This window comes from Pseudorca crassidens, chromosome 11 (assembly GCF_039906515.1).
Source record: "Pseudorca crassidens isolate mPseCra1 chromosome 11, mPseCra1.hap1, whole genome shotgun sequence".
Taxonomy (NCBI): domain Eukaryota; kingdom Metazoa; phylum Chordata; class Mammalia; order Artiodactyla; family Delphinidae; genus Pseudorca; species Pseudorca crassidens.
The window spans coordinates 53,269,622-53,289,248 of NC_090306.1; the positions used below are offsets into that span (position 1 = coordinate 53,269,622).

At 43.5% G+C, this 19,627-nt stretch overlaps 1 protein-coding gene across 4 annotated transcripts in view; it reads right to left on the reverse strand.

The window, feature by feature from the left end:
• Positions 1-19,627, reverse strand: part of PPM1H (protein phosphatase, Mg2+/Mn2+ dependent 1H) — a 264,421-nt gene that overhangs the window by 66,418 nt on the left and 178,376 nt on the right. For all 4 annotated transcript variants that reach the window (XM_067697206.1, XM_067697207.1, XM_067697208.1 and 1 more), the window contains exon 6: positions 2,466-2,584. In XM_067697206.1, coding sequence (XP_067553307.1) covers positions 2,466-2,584 — 119 coding nt within the window. The remainder of the gene's footprint in view (positions 1-2,465; positions 2,585-19,627) is intronic.

Sequence of the window (19,627 nt, forward strand, 5' to 3'; positions counted from 1 at the left end):
CTCAGTCTTGGCTTCTCAGTTAATTCGGTACCTTCTGTGGAGTTCCGTACCATTAAAGAGAGCCCGTTTATGGGCTATTTACTCGCTGAAGACCCTGCTAATGTGTGTTTGTGTGCACGTACCTGAGAGAGAGAGCAAAAGAGAGAGTAACTGTGTGTGTATACCACTGGATGTAATCTAATCCCTGAACTTAACTGCATTTTAAAAAACTGTAAAAAGGGGTAACCTTTAGCCATTTGTTTACCAAGTTGGTTTTGACTGCTGAGATCTCATTTGCCTTTTTGGCATAGAAAAAACATACAAACGGCCTTGCCTCGAGCGCACCATGGCTCGTGTGCAGGCTCTCTTCATTCCTACCCTTCCCACTGACCACCTACACGTCGGCCTGCCCCCCATCAACTTCCGTGGAGCGCGCTCTTCTTCCTTTCATCCAATAAACAAACACGGCCTGTCGACTACATGTCGGGCACAGGACGAGGCACTGGGCTGCCCCACAGGGGGCTTACACACTAGTATAATTCGAGTAATGGATGACTTACCTCTTACATTCATCCCTCGGCCTAAGTCATCTGGTTTCTTGTTCATTTCCGTGCCTTCTCTGCTTTCTGCTTCCAGCCCTCTATTTGGCTCTAGGGATCTCACGTACATATTGCTGTGACAGTTTTTCTCTGGGTACCTGAATCTGCTTTCTCTCCTGGTCAGTCTCCTTCAAACTCCTCTTACAGCAAGCTTCCTACAACATCGCTCTCATCATTTCATTCTCCGCCGAAACACACAAGAGTGACGTGCAGCCTCCCACAGTAGATCCTAAGGTCTCTGCCTGGCTTCCCATATTCTGATACATTCCCTCGGTACCAACTCAGCCTAATTTCCCACAGCCGCCCCCCCACCCCCCAATTTTGGCCATTTCCCGCGCTGTCTCTTAGATCTGCTCTTTTGGTTTGTGTTTACAGCCACGTGCGTTCCTACCCTGCGATGCCTTTCCTTCCATCTTTCCAAATTCTACAAAAACCAGACCAAACTCTGCCACGGTTTTCTGAATTACACAATCCCTCACCTTAAACTTTTCTGTAAGGAGTGCTGACTTTGCTGACTGAATAAAAATGAATTTGCGAGAAAACCCAGTCTGGGGCAACAAAACTGCAGAACTCAGAGCCGCAAATATGGTGAACCCTTTCCGATAAATCCGATCACGTTTTAGAGCAGGGGTAAATATTTTAGGCTCTGCTGCAACCACTCAACTGCCCTGCTGTTGTGTGAAGGTAGTGACAGATCAAACATAAACAAATGAGCGTGGCTGTACATTTAAAACTTATTTACGAAAGGGGTGGGGGGTGGAATTTGGCTCTCAGGCCGTAACTTGCTGACCCTTTTCTAGAAGAAGAGAGGATACTGGTGAGGACCTTCTCTTCAGATGGCAAAGGACAACCGGACGTGCCTTAGATCAGCCTCTGATCCTCCCGAGCGGCTCGACTGTCTCTTTAAGACAGTACGTACCCTAGGAGTAGATTCCCAGCCTAGAAGTCATCACCATGGGAATTTGGGCTGTGACCATCTGTTATAGCTATTCCGGTCAAAGAAGAAGAGATAGTGGAATTGACTTTGTCACCTGTGTTGGGGACGTGGTGAGGAAAGAGGCCACTGTTTCCTTCTGCTGACCTCCAGCGTGGCAGGAGCCTCCCTGGTCAAGATCGCAGGGCCTAGAGCAAATCTTCACCGACACTTCCTTGTGCCGGGCACTGCTCTCTCATTTCATCCTTACACCAACCCTATGAGATTTAAGTACTTTATCATCATATCTGTTTTTCAGTTGGAAGAAACCGATGAGGTCTTAGTCAGTGTTAGCTACTGACACACACAAACCGTTTTGGTGCCCTATATCGGTGTGTTTGGGGAATAAGATGCCCCTTGCCACGAGTTCTTATTTCGATATGAATGTGATGAAATCATGAAGACAGCTCATTACCTCTGGTGCTTACAATCACCCTTCAAAGAGTATTCTTTTCACTTTATTCATGGGAAATGGCACTCATAGGGGTTAAGTAGTTTATCCAACTTTGCCTATTCAGAAAGGTCAGAGTTATGATTCACATCTAAACTGGTCTGGCCAAACAGAGCTCTGGTTCATTCCTCTGAGCCCCGCTACCTCTTCAGTAACCCTAACCTAAAAACCCAAGTCTAATGTGTTTTTAAAGGCCCCCCAACGCTTGCTCTGTATGAAGTGAGGAATTACATCAGCTTCGTGGGTCTAGTGTCCCCAAGGAGGGCCTCAGAGAGCAGAAAAGCAAACCAACACCCAGATGGGAGAACTGGCGCCCACGCGAAAGCAGCAGAAGTGGGCGTAGCCCCTTTTCCTTCCCCACAAACCCAGGTCTCTGGCTGCACCTCCTGATCCAAAGTGCGGGAGTGGCGCTTCCTTCACACACGCTGCAGCAGTGCCAAGGCAGAGGGAGGCGTGTTCTTACCAGCCTGTCATATTAAAATCCCTGTAGAGCATCTTCTTCCCAAGTTCCTTTCTCTGTACTCTCCTTGGAAACTCCAAATGTGTGAACTCATTTCCCAGCAAGTGAGGCTGCATGAATGCCTAATAGCAAAAAGAAAAGAAAAGGAAAAAAAAAAAAAAACCACACATATTTAGAGGAAAAAATAAGACCCAAGGATGTTTTTGCAAATCGAGACAGCCCACATTTCAGAAACAAGAACACAGTTCTCAAATTTTAAGGGAGATAAATAGATTGAAGACTCTAAATACAAATAGAATATCAACAAATAAAAATCATGAATCTAATTTATAAAGGAATGTGACTTTTTCATTGGAGATGATAAAACTAATGGTAATCAAAGACGTGTATCTCTCAAGCAAGAAAAAGGTTCACTTTTTAATTCAAATTCAAGATGGTTTCACTTGGGCTGAATGGCACGGTGAGGAGGTAGGATTGCTCCCCCTGACTCTCTCCTCCTTGGCTTTCTCTGCTGGCCTATTTGTACGCCTAGTTATTGGGCCTGGCCTCTGAAAGCTGCATGTGGGTCTCCATGTCAACACAATGGCCTGAGAGAGCGGAGCGGGTTGGGACTGGATGCACCAGACAGGAACTTTCTGTTGGACTCCCTCCATTTTGCTCTGCAGTAATTTGATCATGTAATTGGAAGACTGTTCCAGAACAGATGGCTTCTTCCCCTCCCCCAAATCTCTGTTCACACTACAAAAGTCTTGAGCAAACAGCCACTTAGGGAATTGCTTTGAAACAACAAACAGTCACATTGTCACACTCAAAATTCAAATCCAGTTACCCAAGAGATGAAATGCTCAGGTATGGACTTCCCTGCTCAGAGGCCACACACTGTAAGCAGACCTGCCCCGGAGCCGTCCCACACCAAGCCGTATACCTGCTTATTAGCAGTGTACTGGAATGGATCTTCTCTCTCTCTCTTCTCTTTCTGGCAGGGAAAAGAGTGGGTGGAGCAAATCACGGCCTGGCACCGTAGGACAGCCAGGGCTCCCTGCCATAGGACAGATGGCCATATCCTCGGTCTCCTGAAAAAAGGCATCTCCCACAGCCTCTTTCCCCCAGGACCTGACGCTGGCAGATCTCCCACTGATTCTCATGGTGGTCTGGAGGTCTCAGCTGGATGGTAGCCGTCAGAAGCTAAGCGCATCAAGCTGAACTGTCCCCAGGCTGTCAGATTGGACCAGCTAAGAACTCCGAGCCAGTGATGCTGGGCAGGCTTTGGGGACAGGATGGGACAGGACTGAGAATGAGAAGAGGGGCTGTTCTGTCTGCTGAAACCAGCAGGTTCCAGGTCGGAGGGGAATTCTGGATCATCTTCGAGGGGCCCTGAAACCTCTGCTGGGGATGAGGCTTGGGCTGCCTATGGGTATCAAAGACACTTAAACACTGGGTTTTACAGAGAAGTTCCTTGGGGAGGGAGGGGGGGAGGGAGGGAGGGAGGGGGGAGGGAGGGGGAGGGAGGGGGGAGGGAGGGGGAGGGAGGGAACTAATATTCATAGCGCAGGTCAATGGGGTAGGCTTTGGGAGAAACTTTGGGTTTGAATCAAGCTCTGAATTTCTAAGCTGTGTGATTTTAGTGGGTGATTTAAGTGCTTGGGCCTCCGTCTCTTTACCTGTACATCGAGATTAACTGAAGATTTATCTCATACTGTTCTAACAATGAAAGGAAATGACATCTACAGTGCACTTATCATGACTGTCTCTGCTCGTAAAAAGAAAATAATTTAGCCCTCTAGTAATCATGGAGCCCTATTACATCCTGAGTACTACAGTACGTATTTCTTGAGCTCTCATTGCACACCCACGCCAACCTTATGGGCGGGACTGGCTACCTAATCTGTGGGGCCCAGGGCACAAGGAAAATATTGAGCCTCTATTCAAAATTAAAAATTCCAAGAAGGTGACAGCAGAGCATTAAACCAAGTGCAGGGCCCTGGGCAACTGCACAAGTCATGCCCACAAAGCCAGACGTACTTACAGAGTAGATACCATTCTATTCCTCGCCTTTATTTTGGTCCACCCGTGAAAACTAAGGACCAGAGGCATTAACAGTCAATAACAGCAGCATTTTTATGTACCCTCGATCATCTCTCAGAACTTTGGGACTGAATTAACATGGCGTTTTTGTCTACCCCCCCACCCCGCCCTCCAAGCTGGAGTGACACTGATTTAGGGGTTACCATGTGTCAGGCACTCGATACACCTTATGTTATTACCTCAACAATCCTACAAAGCACATGTCATAGACTCAATTTACAAAGGAGGAAACTAAGGTCCAGAGAGGTTAAGACACCTAGCCCAAGGCTATCAGCCAGGAATGGGTGGTTCTAGAGCTGAAGCTTCATATCAAACCCATAACCCCCATCTTAACCCTTATGTTGGCCCTTTAACCTGCACACATTTACGAAACACAGTAAGTGGGCAACAACAGGCCTGTGATCCATGCCAAGTGTGAACCACAGACAGGCACCCATGACGATCCAGTTAACAAAATGTTACAGATCTGCACACAACCTGGCCATGACGATGCTCCTCAAGCAGCGAGAAGAAATCATTTAATGATACGAGTGATTACACCAGCATAAATCCACACAAAAGAATTCTGTGCAATCACATACAAAGGTGTCATACAGAATATGTAATTACACAGAAAGAGCTGATCTATTTGTGAGAAACTGCATATCAAACAATGCGTCTGTGAGTGTGCAAGTGTATGAGCTTACGTGAATCGTGTCATATATATACACAGATCTATATAGGACATACATGTATACATAAATGAGTATGCATGTGTATAAACATAGGTACACATATACATTACATAACACATAGGTTAGGATGCAAAGGCCATTCCTAAGTACATTTTGTACCCTCGTGCCCTTTCTCCTGGAATACATTTGCCTGGGCAGTTGTACCAGGAGAAGTCTGCAGGGTAGCTGGGAACTCCCCAGCAGCTTGCTGTCTGCAGGGGCCACCTCGCCCCTCCTTCTGGGGATGGGCAGCCTCAAAGGGGCCTGGAACCATGTGTCACCTGTGACACCCGTTGCCCCTTCACATGCAGAGCTTTTCAGGGTCTCAACAAAACTCCTGCTTCCCCGCTTGTAACAACAGGCTACCGTATTTCATCAGTTCTAAGATGCCCTTTATTAGATGCGGCATTATTTTGTTACCTCTAAGGAAGGGCAAAAAAAGGTGCCAATTAAACGATGCACGGTGCTTTCTTTCCCACTTCAAACTTTTAATTTATTATTTTTGAAAGAACTCCTTTAGATGTAGACAAAATTCTATTATCTATCACTATTGTGCATATTTAGGAAGGAATATATAAGTGAAGTGAATCGGTTAAGATTGTTCCAAAACGTTTTCACATTTAGAATCCAATGGCACTCATTGCTTTCCAACTCTGAATCATCCCGTGTTCGTGATTTTCCACACAAGAGCGGGCTGTGTTTCAGGGGTGCGTTGATCATGCAGCATTTCTTAAGCAACCCACAGAAGAAATGCAAGACAGAAGCCAGCTTTGCAACCTTCCAGAGCCCGCTTGCTTCTGACTCCCACTTTGGGAATGTGGCTGAGCAAGTCTGGTCACTCCTCCCCAAGCCCCTCTGCACGACTAGTTGCATCCAAAAAGTGCTTCACTTCTGTCTGCAGGGTTTTCCTTCAAGCTGCTGGATGCCAGTCCTGAAGTTCTGGTGCTGCTCTTTTGATGTTTGCTCATGCTTAGGAGATGACAGCCATGTCATGCCTGCCACCTGGCTGACAGCAACAATCAACTGTAAAATATCCCAACTTCAAGTATGTCAAAAGGTAAGAGGAAAAAGCGTGCCCTAGCTCTGAGGAATTACTGTGATATTCATCCCCCATTGATACAGATGTCACATCCTTGGATTTCTCTCTCTTTGTGGTATTTTTCTTCCTCTGGCTGGTCGCTACAGCACATTTCACATCTTACATGACACATTTTCCATTACAATCAGGCCCACCACAGAATGCATGTGTATTCCATGTGTACCTAGGACATATCCCGCCATGACATATTTTTACACTGCTTTAAAGTCACCATCTGTGGTAAAGTAGCAGGATACAAAATTAATTCACAGAAATCTTTTGCATTCCTATACACTAATGATGAAAAATCTGAAAGCGAAATTAAGAAAACACTCGCATTTACCACCGCAACAAAAAGAATAAAATATCTAGTAATAAACCTACCTCAGGAGACAAAAGACCTGTATGCAGAAAACTACAAGACACTGATGAAAGAAATTAAAGATGATACAAACAGAGGGAGAAATATACCATGTTCTTGGATTGGAAGAATCAACATTGTGAAAATGACTATAGTACCCAAAGCAACCTACAGATTCAATGCAATCCCTATCAAACTACCACTGGCATTTTTCACAGAACTAGGACAAAAAAGTTCACAATTTGTATGGAAACACAAAAGACCCCGAATAGCCAAAGCAATCTTGAGAAAGAAAATGGAGCTGGAGGAATCAGAGTTCCTGACTTCAGACTATACTACAAAGCTACAGTAATCAAGACAGTATGGTACTGGCACAAAAACAGAAATACAGATCAACGGAACAGGATAGAAAGCCCAGAGATAAACCCACACACATATGGTCACCTTATCTTTGATAAGGGAGGCAAGAATATACAATGGAGAAAAGACAGCCTCTTCGATAAGTGGAGCTGGGAAAACTGGACAGCTACATGTAAAAGAATGAAATTAGAACACTCCCTATCACCATACACAAAAATAAACTCAAAATGGATTAAAGACCTAAATGTAAGGCCAGACACTATCAAACTCTTAGAGGAAAACATAGGCAGTACCCTCTATAACATAAATCACAGCAAGATTCTTTTTGACCCACCTCCTAGAGAAATGGAAATAAAAACAAAAATAAACAAAAGGGACTTAATTAAACTTAAGAGCTTTTGCACAGCAAAGGAAACCATAAACAAGACAAAAAAACAACCCTCAGAATGGGAGAAAATATTTGCAAATGAAGCAACTGACAAAGGATTAACCTCCAAAATTTACAAGCAGCTCATGCGGCTCAATATCAAAAAACTAAACAACCCAATCCAAAAATGGGCAGAAGACCAAAACAGACATTTCTCCAAAGAAGATATACAAATGCCAACAAACAAATGAAAGAATGCTCAACATCACTAATCATTAGAGAAATGCAAACCAAAACTACAATGAGATATCATCTCACATCAGTCAGAATGGCCATCATCAAAGAATTTACAAACAATAAATGCTGGCGAGGGTGTGGAGAAAAGGTAACCCTCTTGCACTGTTGGTGGGAATGTAAACTGATACAGCCGCTATGGAGAACAGTATGGAGTTTCCTTAGAAAACTAAAAATAGAACTACCATACGATCCAGCAATCCCACTACTGGGTATATACCCTGAGAAAACCATAATTCAAAAAGAGTCATGTACCACAATGTTCACTGCAGCTCTATTTACAATAGCCCAGAGATGGAAACAACCTAAGTGCCCATCATCGGATGAATGGATAAAGAAGATGTGGCACATATATACAATGGAATATTACTCACCCATAAAAAGAAACGAAACTGAGTTATTTGTAGTGAGGTGGATGGACCTAGAGTCTGTCATACAGAGTGAAGTAAGTCAGAAAGAGAAAAACAAATACCGTATGCTAACACCTATATATGGAACCTAGAAAAAGAAAAAGAAAAAAAAAATTGTCATGAAGAACCTGGGGCAAGATGGGAATAAAGACACAGCCCTACTAGAGAATGGACTTGAGGATACAGGGATGGGGAAGGGTAAGCTGGGACAAAGTGAGAGAGTGGCATGGACATCTATACACTACCAAATGTAAAATAGACAGCTACTGGGAAGCAGCCGCATAGCACAGGGAGATCAGCTCAGTGCTTTGTGACCACCTAGAGGGGTGGGATGGGGAGGGTGGGAGGGAGGGAGATGCAAGAGGGAAGAGGTATGGGGAATATGTGTATGTATAACTGATTCACTTTGTTATAAAGCAGAAACTAACACACCATTTTAGAGCAATTATACTCCAATAAAGATGTTAAAAAAAAAATCACCATCTGCATCCTAGTTGTAGGTTTCCTTCTTACCAACATTTTCAATACTCACTCCTGTTGTATTTGTCAGACCTGATGGAGTTATTGATGTTAAAAAAACAACAGCAACAACAAAAAAACTCAAGAACTAAATACAAATAGAACAAATAGGTGGCTGATGAACGAAAAATGAGATGCTAAAATATAATGGGACACATACTTGTTGGTTTTCTGAGGAAAAGACACACTTATTAGTGTATCTTTTTGTGTAATACTCATGAAAGTTTGCATAGTCTATCTTAGCTCAGGCTGTCATATCAAAATACCACAGAATGAGGGATTTAAAACAACAAAAAATTATTTCTCATAGCCTGGAGTCTGGGAAGTCTAAGATCAAGATGCCAGCAGATTCACTGCCTGGTGAAGGCTCTCTTCTCAGCTTGCAGACTGCTGCCTTCTTGCTGCATCTCACAAGGCCTTTCCTCTGTGCTCTCGTGGAGAGAGAAATCGAGCTTTCTGGTAACTCTTCTTATCAGGAAACTAATCCTATCAAATCAGGGCCCATTCTTATGACCTCATTTAACCTTAATTACTTCTGTAAAGGCCCTATCTCCAAATTCAGTACATTGGAGTTAGGGCTTCAACATACGAATGTGAGGGGAGAGATACATACATTCAGTCCATAACATGGTGTTATATGTATACATGTTTATATATGTACATACACTCAAAGTCATGAAAATATTATACAGTATTATCTGATGGTTTTCTTTTTAATTTATCTACATTCATGAATATTTCTACCATTGAACATGGATTACTTTCATTTTAAAAATACTCTAAAATTTGTTATTTTTTGAGAACCCAGTTATTAAACTATGTCTTAAAAAATTATTGAAAGGAGCTTAACTGCCCCTTCTTACTCCAGTAGTTTGAGGGAATGCTAAAATCATTGGAAAGGGCCACCCCAGGCAGAGGCTTGGCTCCCATGCAGGGGATGCTGAAGCACACGGCTTCCCAATGGGCCAGCACAGATATTTTGTTCTCAGAAGCAGAGTGGCCCAGCAACCTGGGGACTCAAACATTTCTTAGGATCTGCCCAGCATTCAAATAACATGGACCGGTTAGCGTTACTTCACTAGTGCTGGCCTGCCCTGCTGGAAGCATCGCTCAAGTCAGCATTTTGGAATCTTGAGCCTCGAAAGCGATTTTACTTATAATACAGTGTAAGCAACACACACAAATTTTAGAGTCTGCAAAACGTGGGAGCTGGAATTTGTTAGGTTCCTTTCAGCAATAAAATCCAATGATTTTCTGACCCCAAACTTGTAGGATTCATGGACAATTCTGGCATATTTTACTCCATTGCTCATACCTGGGCAGCTCATAAACATGTGTACATGACGACTGCCCCTTTCCAAGGCACATCTCCTAGGGATGCTGGCCTATTAAAAATGTGGACCTTAATGGGATCAATATCCAAAATGGGAGCAAGCACACATCTAAGGTCCCATGTCCACCTGCAAAATGAAAATTCTGGACACTCTCCTACACCCTCCTTATTTATCTGCTATGCTTGGATATATTTTAGCTTTTTCTCTTTGATGATGCTATTTGGATATATGTATGTTAGAAACATCTGCGTGATGACACAAGTAATACCAGCTACACTTAAATATGTTCATTATTTTTAAAACCTCAGTTACACTTTAGAGCCTAGCATAGCACTGATCACAGTAAAGGCTCTAAATAAGTATTTGCTGGAAGAATGAATACAGAACATTCTGACCTGCTTTACACAATCACCTTTTGTGATCATTGAAACTTTACAAAATAATACAACATAGCTTTCAATCTTTAGAAAAAGATAAAACTTAGGTCCACGGCACATAAAAACAATCTTGGACACGCATTACATATTTTGGATTTAGTTAACTTTTTATCATTTCACAGATACCTTCCTGTAAAACAACAAGCACGTGGGTGCAGACATACCATTGAAAACCCCATGATATTTTACAATCCTAAGAACTAAATTATATTATGTCTCTCCTCTACTGAGTAAGCATGCCAACCAGAAACCTAGAAATGTGCTTTATACTAAAACCCAATTTAAAGTGTGCTGGCCCGCCGCATGTAAAAAAAACAAAAAACTGGACCTCTTTTTGTACCTTCATTTTTATCCTGAATTTTGAGGCTTTCCTTCAAGGAAGCATAACTGAATGCTCCTAACTGAAGGGAGAGGGGTGGAGGTACACCCGGAGTTCGGGTGTGCACCACAAATGGTACCTGGGAGGCAAGGCCTGGTGACCACTGCCCACGCAAAACCAAAGGCAGGTGGTCAAGAGTCTTTTAAGGACTCTGGAGAGTACAGGTTTGCTAAAGAAAAAAAAAAGAGGGTAGGACATATCCTTGACACTTAAGTGTCTGGGCAGCTAATAAGAATACATTTGCAGACATGGTTACATCTGGCTAGGAACAAGAAGAGGCATCTTCTCTAGAGAAAGGATGCTGGAGTAACCTGCTGTGTCAAGAAATGCCAGGACACCAGAGATGGGGCGGGAGGATTGAGCATCTTCTTCCGGCTGCTCTCCTCTCTAGTTCTGGGCAGAAACCAGCTTCAAGGGAAGGGGATGGAGGTGAGCACAGCACTGTGAAGACACACAACTGTCCCATCCCAGTTAAGACCCTCTGAGTCACAGAGGGATTGAGCCGTCCTAGGAGGGGACAAGCCAGAGGAAGAGAGGCCTTCTGGGACCTTCCAGGAAGCCTCTCAGTAGAGCAGAGTGCGTCCCCGAACCCAGGTCTGTGTCGCTCCAGAGTACATGGACGTGAGCCCCACCATCCTGGGCTAGGGGAGAGCTTTGAGCACCTTGGGGATGCAAGGCGGGGAGAAAACAGGGAGTAGAAGCAGGAACCCAGATCCCAGGGAGGGATACGTATGTACTGGGCTTGGGAGGAGGCTGAGTACCAGGCTTCCTGCAGACACTGAGACGGTGCTTCCCAAGGTTCCTCAAAATTGCCTGCTGGGGAACACAAAATGCTTCCTCCTTCTAATAAATTTTCCTTCTGCTCCTTTGTGGTCAGCTTGCCAATGAGTAGTGCCAGCCAATAAGGGGATTATCCCAGGTTTTGGGGTATCCAACCAATGGAATTCACACAACTAACACATGAGCTCCTGCAGGTGTAGGCACCAGGGGTTAGGGATTCAAAATATAAAAAAGAGACCCCTCCGCTTAGAGCTCACGCATTAGCAGGGGAGAATGAGGAAGGCAGAATGGGTGGAAATGGAGCTACATTCAGGGGTAAGGAACAAAGAGTGGGGTCAGAGCGAACCTGAAAAGGATCTTCTTTTCATTGTTTTTAAAATTTTTTTTAATTTTTTTATTGAAGTATAGTTGATTTACAGTGTTTCAGGTGTACACCAAAGTGATTCAGTTTTTTTTTGATGTCTAATCTTATTTGTTATGCTTATAAGTTTTGTTTTGTTTTTTTAATTTTTGGCTGTGTTGGGTCTTCGTTTCTGTGCGAGGGCTTTCTCTAGTTGCGGCGAGCGGGGGCCACTCTTCATCGCAGTGCGCGGGCCTCTCACTGTCGCAGTCTCTCTTGTTGTGGAGCACAAGCTCCAGACACGCAGGCTCAGTAGTTGCGGCACACGGGCTTAGTTGCTCCGCGGCATGTGGGATCTTCCCAGACCAGGGCTCGAACCCGTGTCCCCTGCATTGGCAGGCAGATTCTCAACCACTGCACCACCAGGGAAGCCCACAAGTTATATATATATACATATATATATATATATATATATATACACACACACACATATATATATATGTATATATATATATAAAATTTTTTTTTCAGAATCTTTTCCATTATAGGTTATTACAAGATATTGAATATAGTTCCCTGTGCTGTACAGGACCTTGTTGTTTATCTATTTTATATATAGTAGTATATATATGTTAATCTCAAATTCCTGATTTATCCCTCTCCCCCACTTCCCCTTTGGTAACCATAAGTTTGTTTTCTATGTCTGTGAATCTGTTTTGTAAATAAGTCTATTTGTGTCTTTTTTTAGATTTCACATATAAGTGATATTTTCTTTCTCTGCCTGATTTACTTCACTTAGTATGATAATCTCTAGGTCCATCCATGTTGCTACAAATGGCATTATTTCATTCTTTCTTATGGCTGCGTGATATCCATTGTATATATGTACCACGTCTTCTTAATCCATTCATTTGTCGATGGGCACTTAGGTTGCTTCCGTGTCTTGGCTACTGGAATAGTGCTGGTATGAACTCTGGGGTGCATGTATCTTTTTTTGAATTAGAGTTTTCATCTTTTCCGGATATATCCCCAGGAGTGGGATTGCTGGGTCATATGGTAGTTCTATTTTTAGTTTTTTAAGGAACCTCCATACTGTTCTCTGTAGTGGCTGTATCAATTGACATTCCCACCAACAGTGCAAGAGGGTTCCCTTCTCTCCACACCCTCTCCAGCATTTATTGTGTGAACAGTTTATTTATCCATTCTACTCTCCATGGCACTTGGATAGTTTCCAGCTTGGGCTCTTACAAACAGTGCTGCTATGCACATTCTTGTCCTTTGGTGTAAACAGCGGTAAACACTTTGTTAGGTATATACCTAGGAGTGAAATTGCTGGGTCAAATCCTTTTTCGAAGTAGTTTTTCCAATTTCCACTCCCATCAGCAGAATATGGAAAGGCAAAATACTCATGCATGAAATGAGAAGTCACATTCCAGAAGAGGAATGTAAAGTCATCTACCTAGAAAAATTTTATATGAATTAATTCTTTAAATGTTTAGAACTCTCAGTATGTGAAAGCAAGTTATCAAAATGAGGATTTTCAGTGTTCAATATACATCCTTTAAAAAACTGAATAATCTCTCCTCTTTCTTGCCCTTAGGGGGGAAAAGAAAACTTTGTCAGGTTATATGAGAGGAGGTTTGGAAGCCTTACATTTCAAGATGATTTATCCTGATAGAAAGTCTAAGGTCACAAATGAAATGAAATTAATAAAGTCGGCCAAGCCACTGGTGATCACTAACGGTCATACGAACAGTCAAAGGAGATGGCTCTCCCAAAGCCAAGGCTGGCTGCCTGATGTACAGTGCAGGAGGAGAATATTCTGGTTTGGGTTAAAAAAAAAAAAAAAAAAAAAAAGAAGAAGAAGAAGAAATGTGGAATGACCGAGACCTAAATACATATGGGTTGGAGTCTTTCATTAAAAAATTCTCCCTGTCTTAATTTGTCCTTAAAATCTCAAAGTAGCAAAAACCAAGCTTGCATATATAAGCTATTACAGAACTGGATATTAAATAAAGTTCTGTCTGGTTTATGTGGATCTCAAGGAAGGTTCACATTTAAATTTCGACATGGGATTGCACTCATCAGCCACAGAGAAGTAGCATGCCCCCAAAACAACTTTAAGATTGTAAAATTGAGATCTTATGATAAAGGAGTCACATGGAAACTGGAATACAAATAGAGATATTAAACAAAATTGCCAAAATCTGTCAACTCTACAACAGTTTAATGTATAGAATAAGGGGTAAAAAGTGTTCATTTACATAAAACATATAAGGTTTCCATATTCATATGCCTAATGCTTTTTCTTCCCCGGTAAAAATCTGGGGAAAGGCATTCATTTGTAGAGTGAACAACGCAGGTCAGCAAAAAGGATATGCCTGCATATCTCCAATCTCTTTGCATAAGCAAATGGAATTGAGACATTTTATAAAAGGCCACAGTAGTCCCGATGACAGGACGGCCATGAAAAAGTTCATATATAGCTATATTTGAAAGCTAAGACATTTTATTTTGCCTCTGATCTAGGCCCTATTGTAAGCACTACAAATATTAACTCATTAACCCTCATTCCAATCCTGTGAGGGTCCTGCAATTACCCTAATTCACAGATAAAACAACTGAAGCACAGAAAGCATTTTACAGTTAAGTTTTTGCCCTAATAAACTTCAGTGAATCCTGTCTACCTCTCTCAAAGCATATTTGACTTTGATATATTTAAAGGATGTATGACATTATCTTGCTTCCTTACACTAAGATCAATTCTTAAGGGACCCTATGGGCAGACAGCTCCAGCTTTATGTGCCCAACTTTTTACTCAGAATGCTTTGGGGGATAGGGGCTTTAGAGTCTAAAGATCATTTATGTATAGCAACTGCGCAGAAAGACTGATTTTTTTTAAAAAAAGAAAATGTAGGGATTCCTTCTCATGATGATTTTGTTCAGCTGTGTGGAATCCATTTTCTTAGGTCTGCACAGTAGGTTTAGAATGCCTCCATGCTAAGTTTCTGACCTCTCCCAACCTGGAATAAATAATACATCCGTTTATATTCATTTTCAAAATGAGGCTCTAGAAGTGGCGAGGTTCAGTTATAAGGGCTAATGTATTCAGAGTCTTCCCGGAGCCAGGGAGTGCTCCTAGGGCAGCCACATATAAGTTCTGCCCTGAAAGCCTGGGCAGTGCCAATCTCATGCTCTAAAATTCTCCTGGCTTCTTCATGATGCTGGTGTGATCAATGGAACCTATAGTAAACATGAAAAATGTCAACAACCACTCTAGCCTGCCGTCTTTTTTAATTCAAGATTTTGAAACTCAAATGCAGTTTTGCAAAGGGGGGTTAAATGAGGAGAGAGGTGGGGCTGGAGTGGATTTGTCCCTGACTCAGCCATCAGGCAAAGCAGAGTAGTGGTGAAGTTGTCTCCCTGTGACTGCAGCCAGGCTCCCGGGCTTAACAACCTGCTCAAGGTTAAGGGCCACGTCGAGGTGGCAGGCCAGCGTCATTTTTACTCACTAGCACATATGACCCTTCCCAATGATAGCATCTTGTCTTAAAAGCAGGTTCAGGCTTAAGAAATATACTTCTTGGGAGATAACGCTTGAGCGTGAAAAATCCCAGAGAGCCAAGAGGTACAATGCTGTCCCCCTTGAAACCTTTCCAAGCTCAGCACTAGGGAAACGGCAGACAAATCAAACCAGACTTGGTGTAGAAGGCTGCAGGCAGTTTCAAAGACACCGCAAGAAATCACCTAAGATAATGTTGCACTTGTGTGTATCAAATGTGCATTTGAAACCCACTTTCATCTCTTCTGTACATCGCCCTTGATGATAAACAGCTGCAGACTTGGATTATCTACAAGGACAGACGTACATTATTTGAAGGTTTGATGATACCAGCACATCTTAACGTAATCAAATCAGAGGTTATAAATATGTCCAGGCAGAATGGAGGGGGAAGCCATTACTCTCACACCTCGGGGCTTATAGAGGTCCCCCCTAGAGGGAGACCCATTTCTAGCTGTCACCCGAAGTAAACGCGGGGGTGATTTCCTGGAAGCTGCAGCATCAGAGCAGTAAACGCTGCCGAGAAACGCCCACAAACCAGACCGCTTTCCCTCCTATCTGGGCATCGACTCCATCAAAACATTCTGTCCAGCTTGGTGGACCCCCTTAAATATTTTATTTCAATCACCCTGGAAACGTTAAAAAAAAAAAAAAAAAAGCCCAGCGAGAAAAAAAGCAAGGCTTAGTCGTGACTCGTAGGATCATCAACTCTCCCTGACTGCTGGGGCAGAAGTGCATGGCCCCTGACCCCTCCATCGCACACCTGCCACATTCCATGTGAACAAGTCAAAACCTCAAGCCTGCTTGATTAATCGCCCAGCCCAAGAATCTACAGAACAAAGTTCACATTACCCAGAGAGCTGTCTGAAGGGCCCTCTGAGGTCAGGATGCAAGACCAAACAAAATTAATGTGCCTGCACATCCATCATCTTGTAATCTGCTTCCAGCTCTGTAATCCCCGAACGTCTGGACTGTGCATACCAAGAACATTCCTGTCCAACGTGGATCAAAACGATTCATGTACAAAGGGCTCCGAACCCTCCCCACCTCTAAGAAAATCATTAACCATTTCTACAAGTCAAACAGCCCTGGGACTGCAGTCAGCTGCTCAAACAAGTCTCTAGGGACCTGGAAGTTTTCATGATTCTATCCTAAACGTCTCTTCAGACATCATGAAAATGAAATTTGATTTGACCTAAGAATAAGGAATACATTGTTAACTTTCTGGTGACGTACTAATTCACTTAGATTACGTAAAGGATACAACAGCTCTCACTGCACAAAAGTGGTTCACAATTAGTTCAAGGGAACTGATGTTCCCCCAAAATGAACTGGTTGGATTAGATGCACCTAAAATTATAAGATACATATTGTATTTTATGTTACCGTGAGATTACTTTTCACTATGACCTCAGAACGTGTAACGAATATTTCAAGGCACGTATTCCTACACATTTCACTCAGGAAGAAGGGAGATTCAGAGACATTCATTGCGTGAGAGACCTGAGGTCACACAGCTCTTGTTTGGGCTGGGCTGAGAGCAGCCCACATCACCCTGTGTTTTCCTCTCATAATTGATATTATTTTTAAGATTTTATGCTATAAACCTCCCAGTTCTCTGAAATCCATTACATAAAAATTTCACCACAAGGTTATTTTATGCTCCCAGCCCCCTAATGCTCTCCAATACTTCACCACAAAGATTCACATCACAGATCATGTGAATATTATTACTGGATTTCTTCATTCCAAAGCACACATTCCTAGATTCCTGATGGAACAGGAAGTTGGACAACCAGGATATTTTACGTTTTGGTCATTTACACTCCTGTTGTCTGAGGAGAAAAATTTTAGGTATAATTTCCATATAGAGAAGCCCATACGGTTTAGGAGTGAGGATGACAAAGAATGGGGACAGTGTTCTCACCTTTTAGAAATTCAGATATTAAGACTCTATTCTGGGGGCTAACAGTGTCCATTGATTGTGCAAGAGTAACACCAAAATACACATTAATTTTAGGACCATTAGGAGTGATTCTGAAATAAACATAAAGGGACAATATCACTGAGGTGTGAAGACCAGTAGAATTTGAAGTGGCAAGACTCTGATTCACCCAACAATAACCAAATGAGTATTACGTGCCACAGAAACTTCCACATATATTATTGCATTTCATCTTTGCACCTGCCTTCTGGGGTTTTCTGTGCCCATTACTGACAGTGAAGCTGGGGATCAGTGAAGGGCCTTGTAGAAATCACAGACGCAGTCATGTGACAAGGCTGAGCTCTGAAGCCACATGCATCTCATTCCAGCCGTCCCAAAACAGACCACTGATACTGGAATCTGAATCTGAACAATGTCAGCATTCCCCTCCCCCTCCTTAAAAGTTAATGTTTTAAGCTCTTGGTATCATTCTTGCCACGTGAAAATGTGAAAGTATTTCAAAATAAAAAAAGTGGATCTGCTATTACTCATTGCCTTTAGCAGGAAAACAGGAAATGGTTTTTACTAAGGGTCACGGAGGTGATGGGCCAGGGAGGGGCTGAGGCATGGGAGGCAAAGGCCTGGTGCCACTGTGAGAGGTTTCAGGGGAAGCAGGGGAGGTGCTGTGTGGTAATGACCCAGACATCAATACGAACACTGGCCCCTTTGGTCGACACACCCTGATTCAATACGAGCTCTGTGCTAGGTACTGGCAACGTGAGGTCCCTAAGGTAAGGGGCCTGCCCTCCGGGACTCAGTCTGGAAGGGAACACGGGACTTGGAAAAAGCAATACAATACCACATGCTGACAGCCACGCTGTGGGCTTCCACAGGGCGCTGTGTGAGCACCGGGGCCTGGCCCCCTGCGAGGGGCAGGGGACATGTCCTAGAGGAAGTGACATTTCTTTTGGGGTCTCAAAGTATGAGGAGGAGTTTTCCCGGCAGAGACAAAGGGAAGGGCTCTCCAGGCAGAGCATATTTCCAAAGGCACGGAGATCGGAGAGATCACGGTGTGTCCTGGAAATGGAAGACGGTTCTCCGTGGCTGCAGCCCCGGATGCACTGTGTCCCTGGTGAGGGCAACGAAGAAATGATGCTGGGGAGGCGGGCGGGACGCCCAATTCTGGGTCTGCCTTCTGTACACTGTGGGGAGCCAGAGGTTTTTAGGGAAGAGAGTGACAAGATCTATGTGATGATCACGTGGTGGGGGCGGGGGGGGGGCTTTGTGGAAGATGGACTGGAGAGAGTCAGCCAGGGGGCAGCGAGGCCGGCTGTTATGAACTCTACTTGGAAGGACCCTCGCAGCTCTGAGGTCCTCGGTGGCCCTCTGGTCTAGCTCTCTACTTTATAAGGGACGGACCAAGGTCTGGAAAGGTTAAGAGACTTGTAACAAAGCTACCCAGCTGGTGACTAAGGATGGGGGCAGGATGAGGTCCTGCCGGCTGCTGCCAGTCCCTTCCCCCTGCCTGGATGGCCAAAGAAAGTGAAAGGCTCTAACATCTGGGCCCCCGGAGGGGCTTCAAGTTTACCTGCTTGAAAATAGCAACAGATAGGTTGGAAAATAACCGTAGTCAAAGAGTGAAGAAACATTTTTACCTTGGCTTTGGACTCCTGTTGTCTTATGGACCAGGTGAGTACCAAAAGCAACACAGCTTAGCTACCGAGTAAAACCAACACAACACAGTCAAGGGAATTGAGGGAAGTGCACGACTTCTTGCTAAATCAACCGAAGTCATCAAATCCTGACTGTTCCCACATGCTGGAATTCAGAGACGTGAGCGAAGTCCTTTTGGAGTAGGCTGGATCCGTTCTTTCCTAAGAGCAGACGGTCACTATCTTAGCCTTGTCGTCTAAAAAGAAAGCCAGTTGGCAAGAAAACAGTTCACCCACAGAACTACTATTCACAGCTAGTGCCGAAAGATGCCCACTGCAAAGCAATCCTGTATGATCATCACCGTTGCATGGAATGTGAGGGCAGGGAATATACCCTGTTCTTCAGAAAGCTCAAATTTTCGAAGAAGCAAAAATTCTCAAGATCTGAAAAACCAAAGAGCCCTCCTAGAGCCCTCTCATAATTTCACTCCAAAGAGGAGATCTAACATGGAGAATTTATTTTCAGGGTAGACACAGATTTTCTGACACCTGCAATTCTCCCAAAGGGCC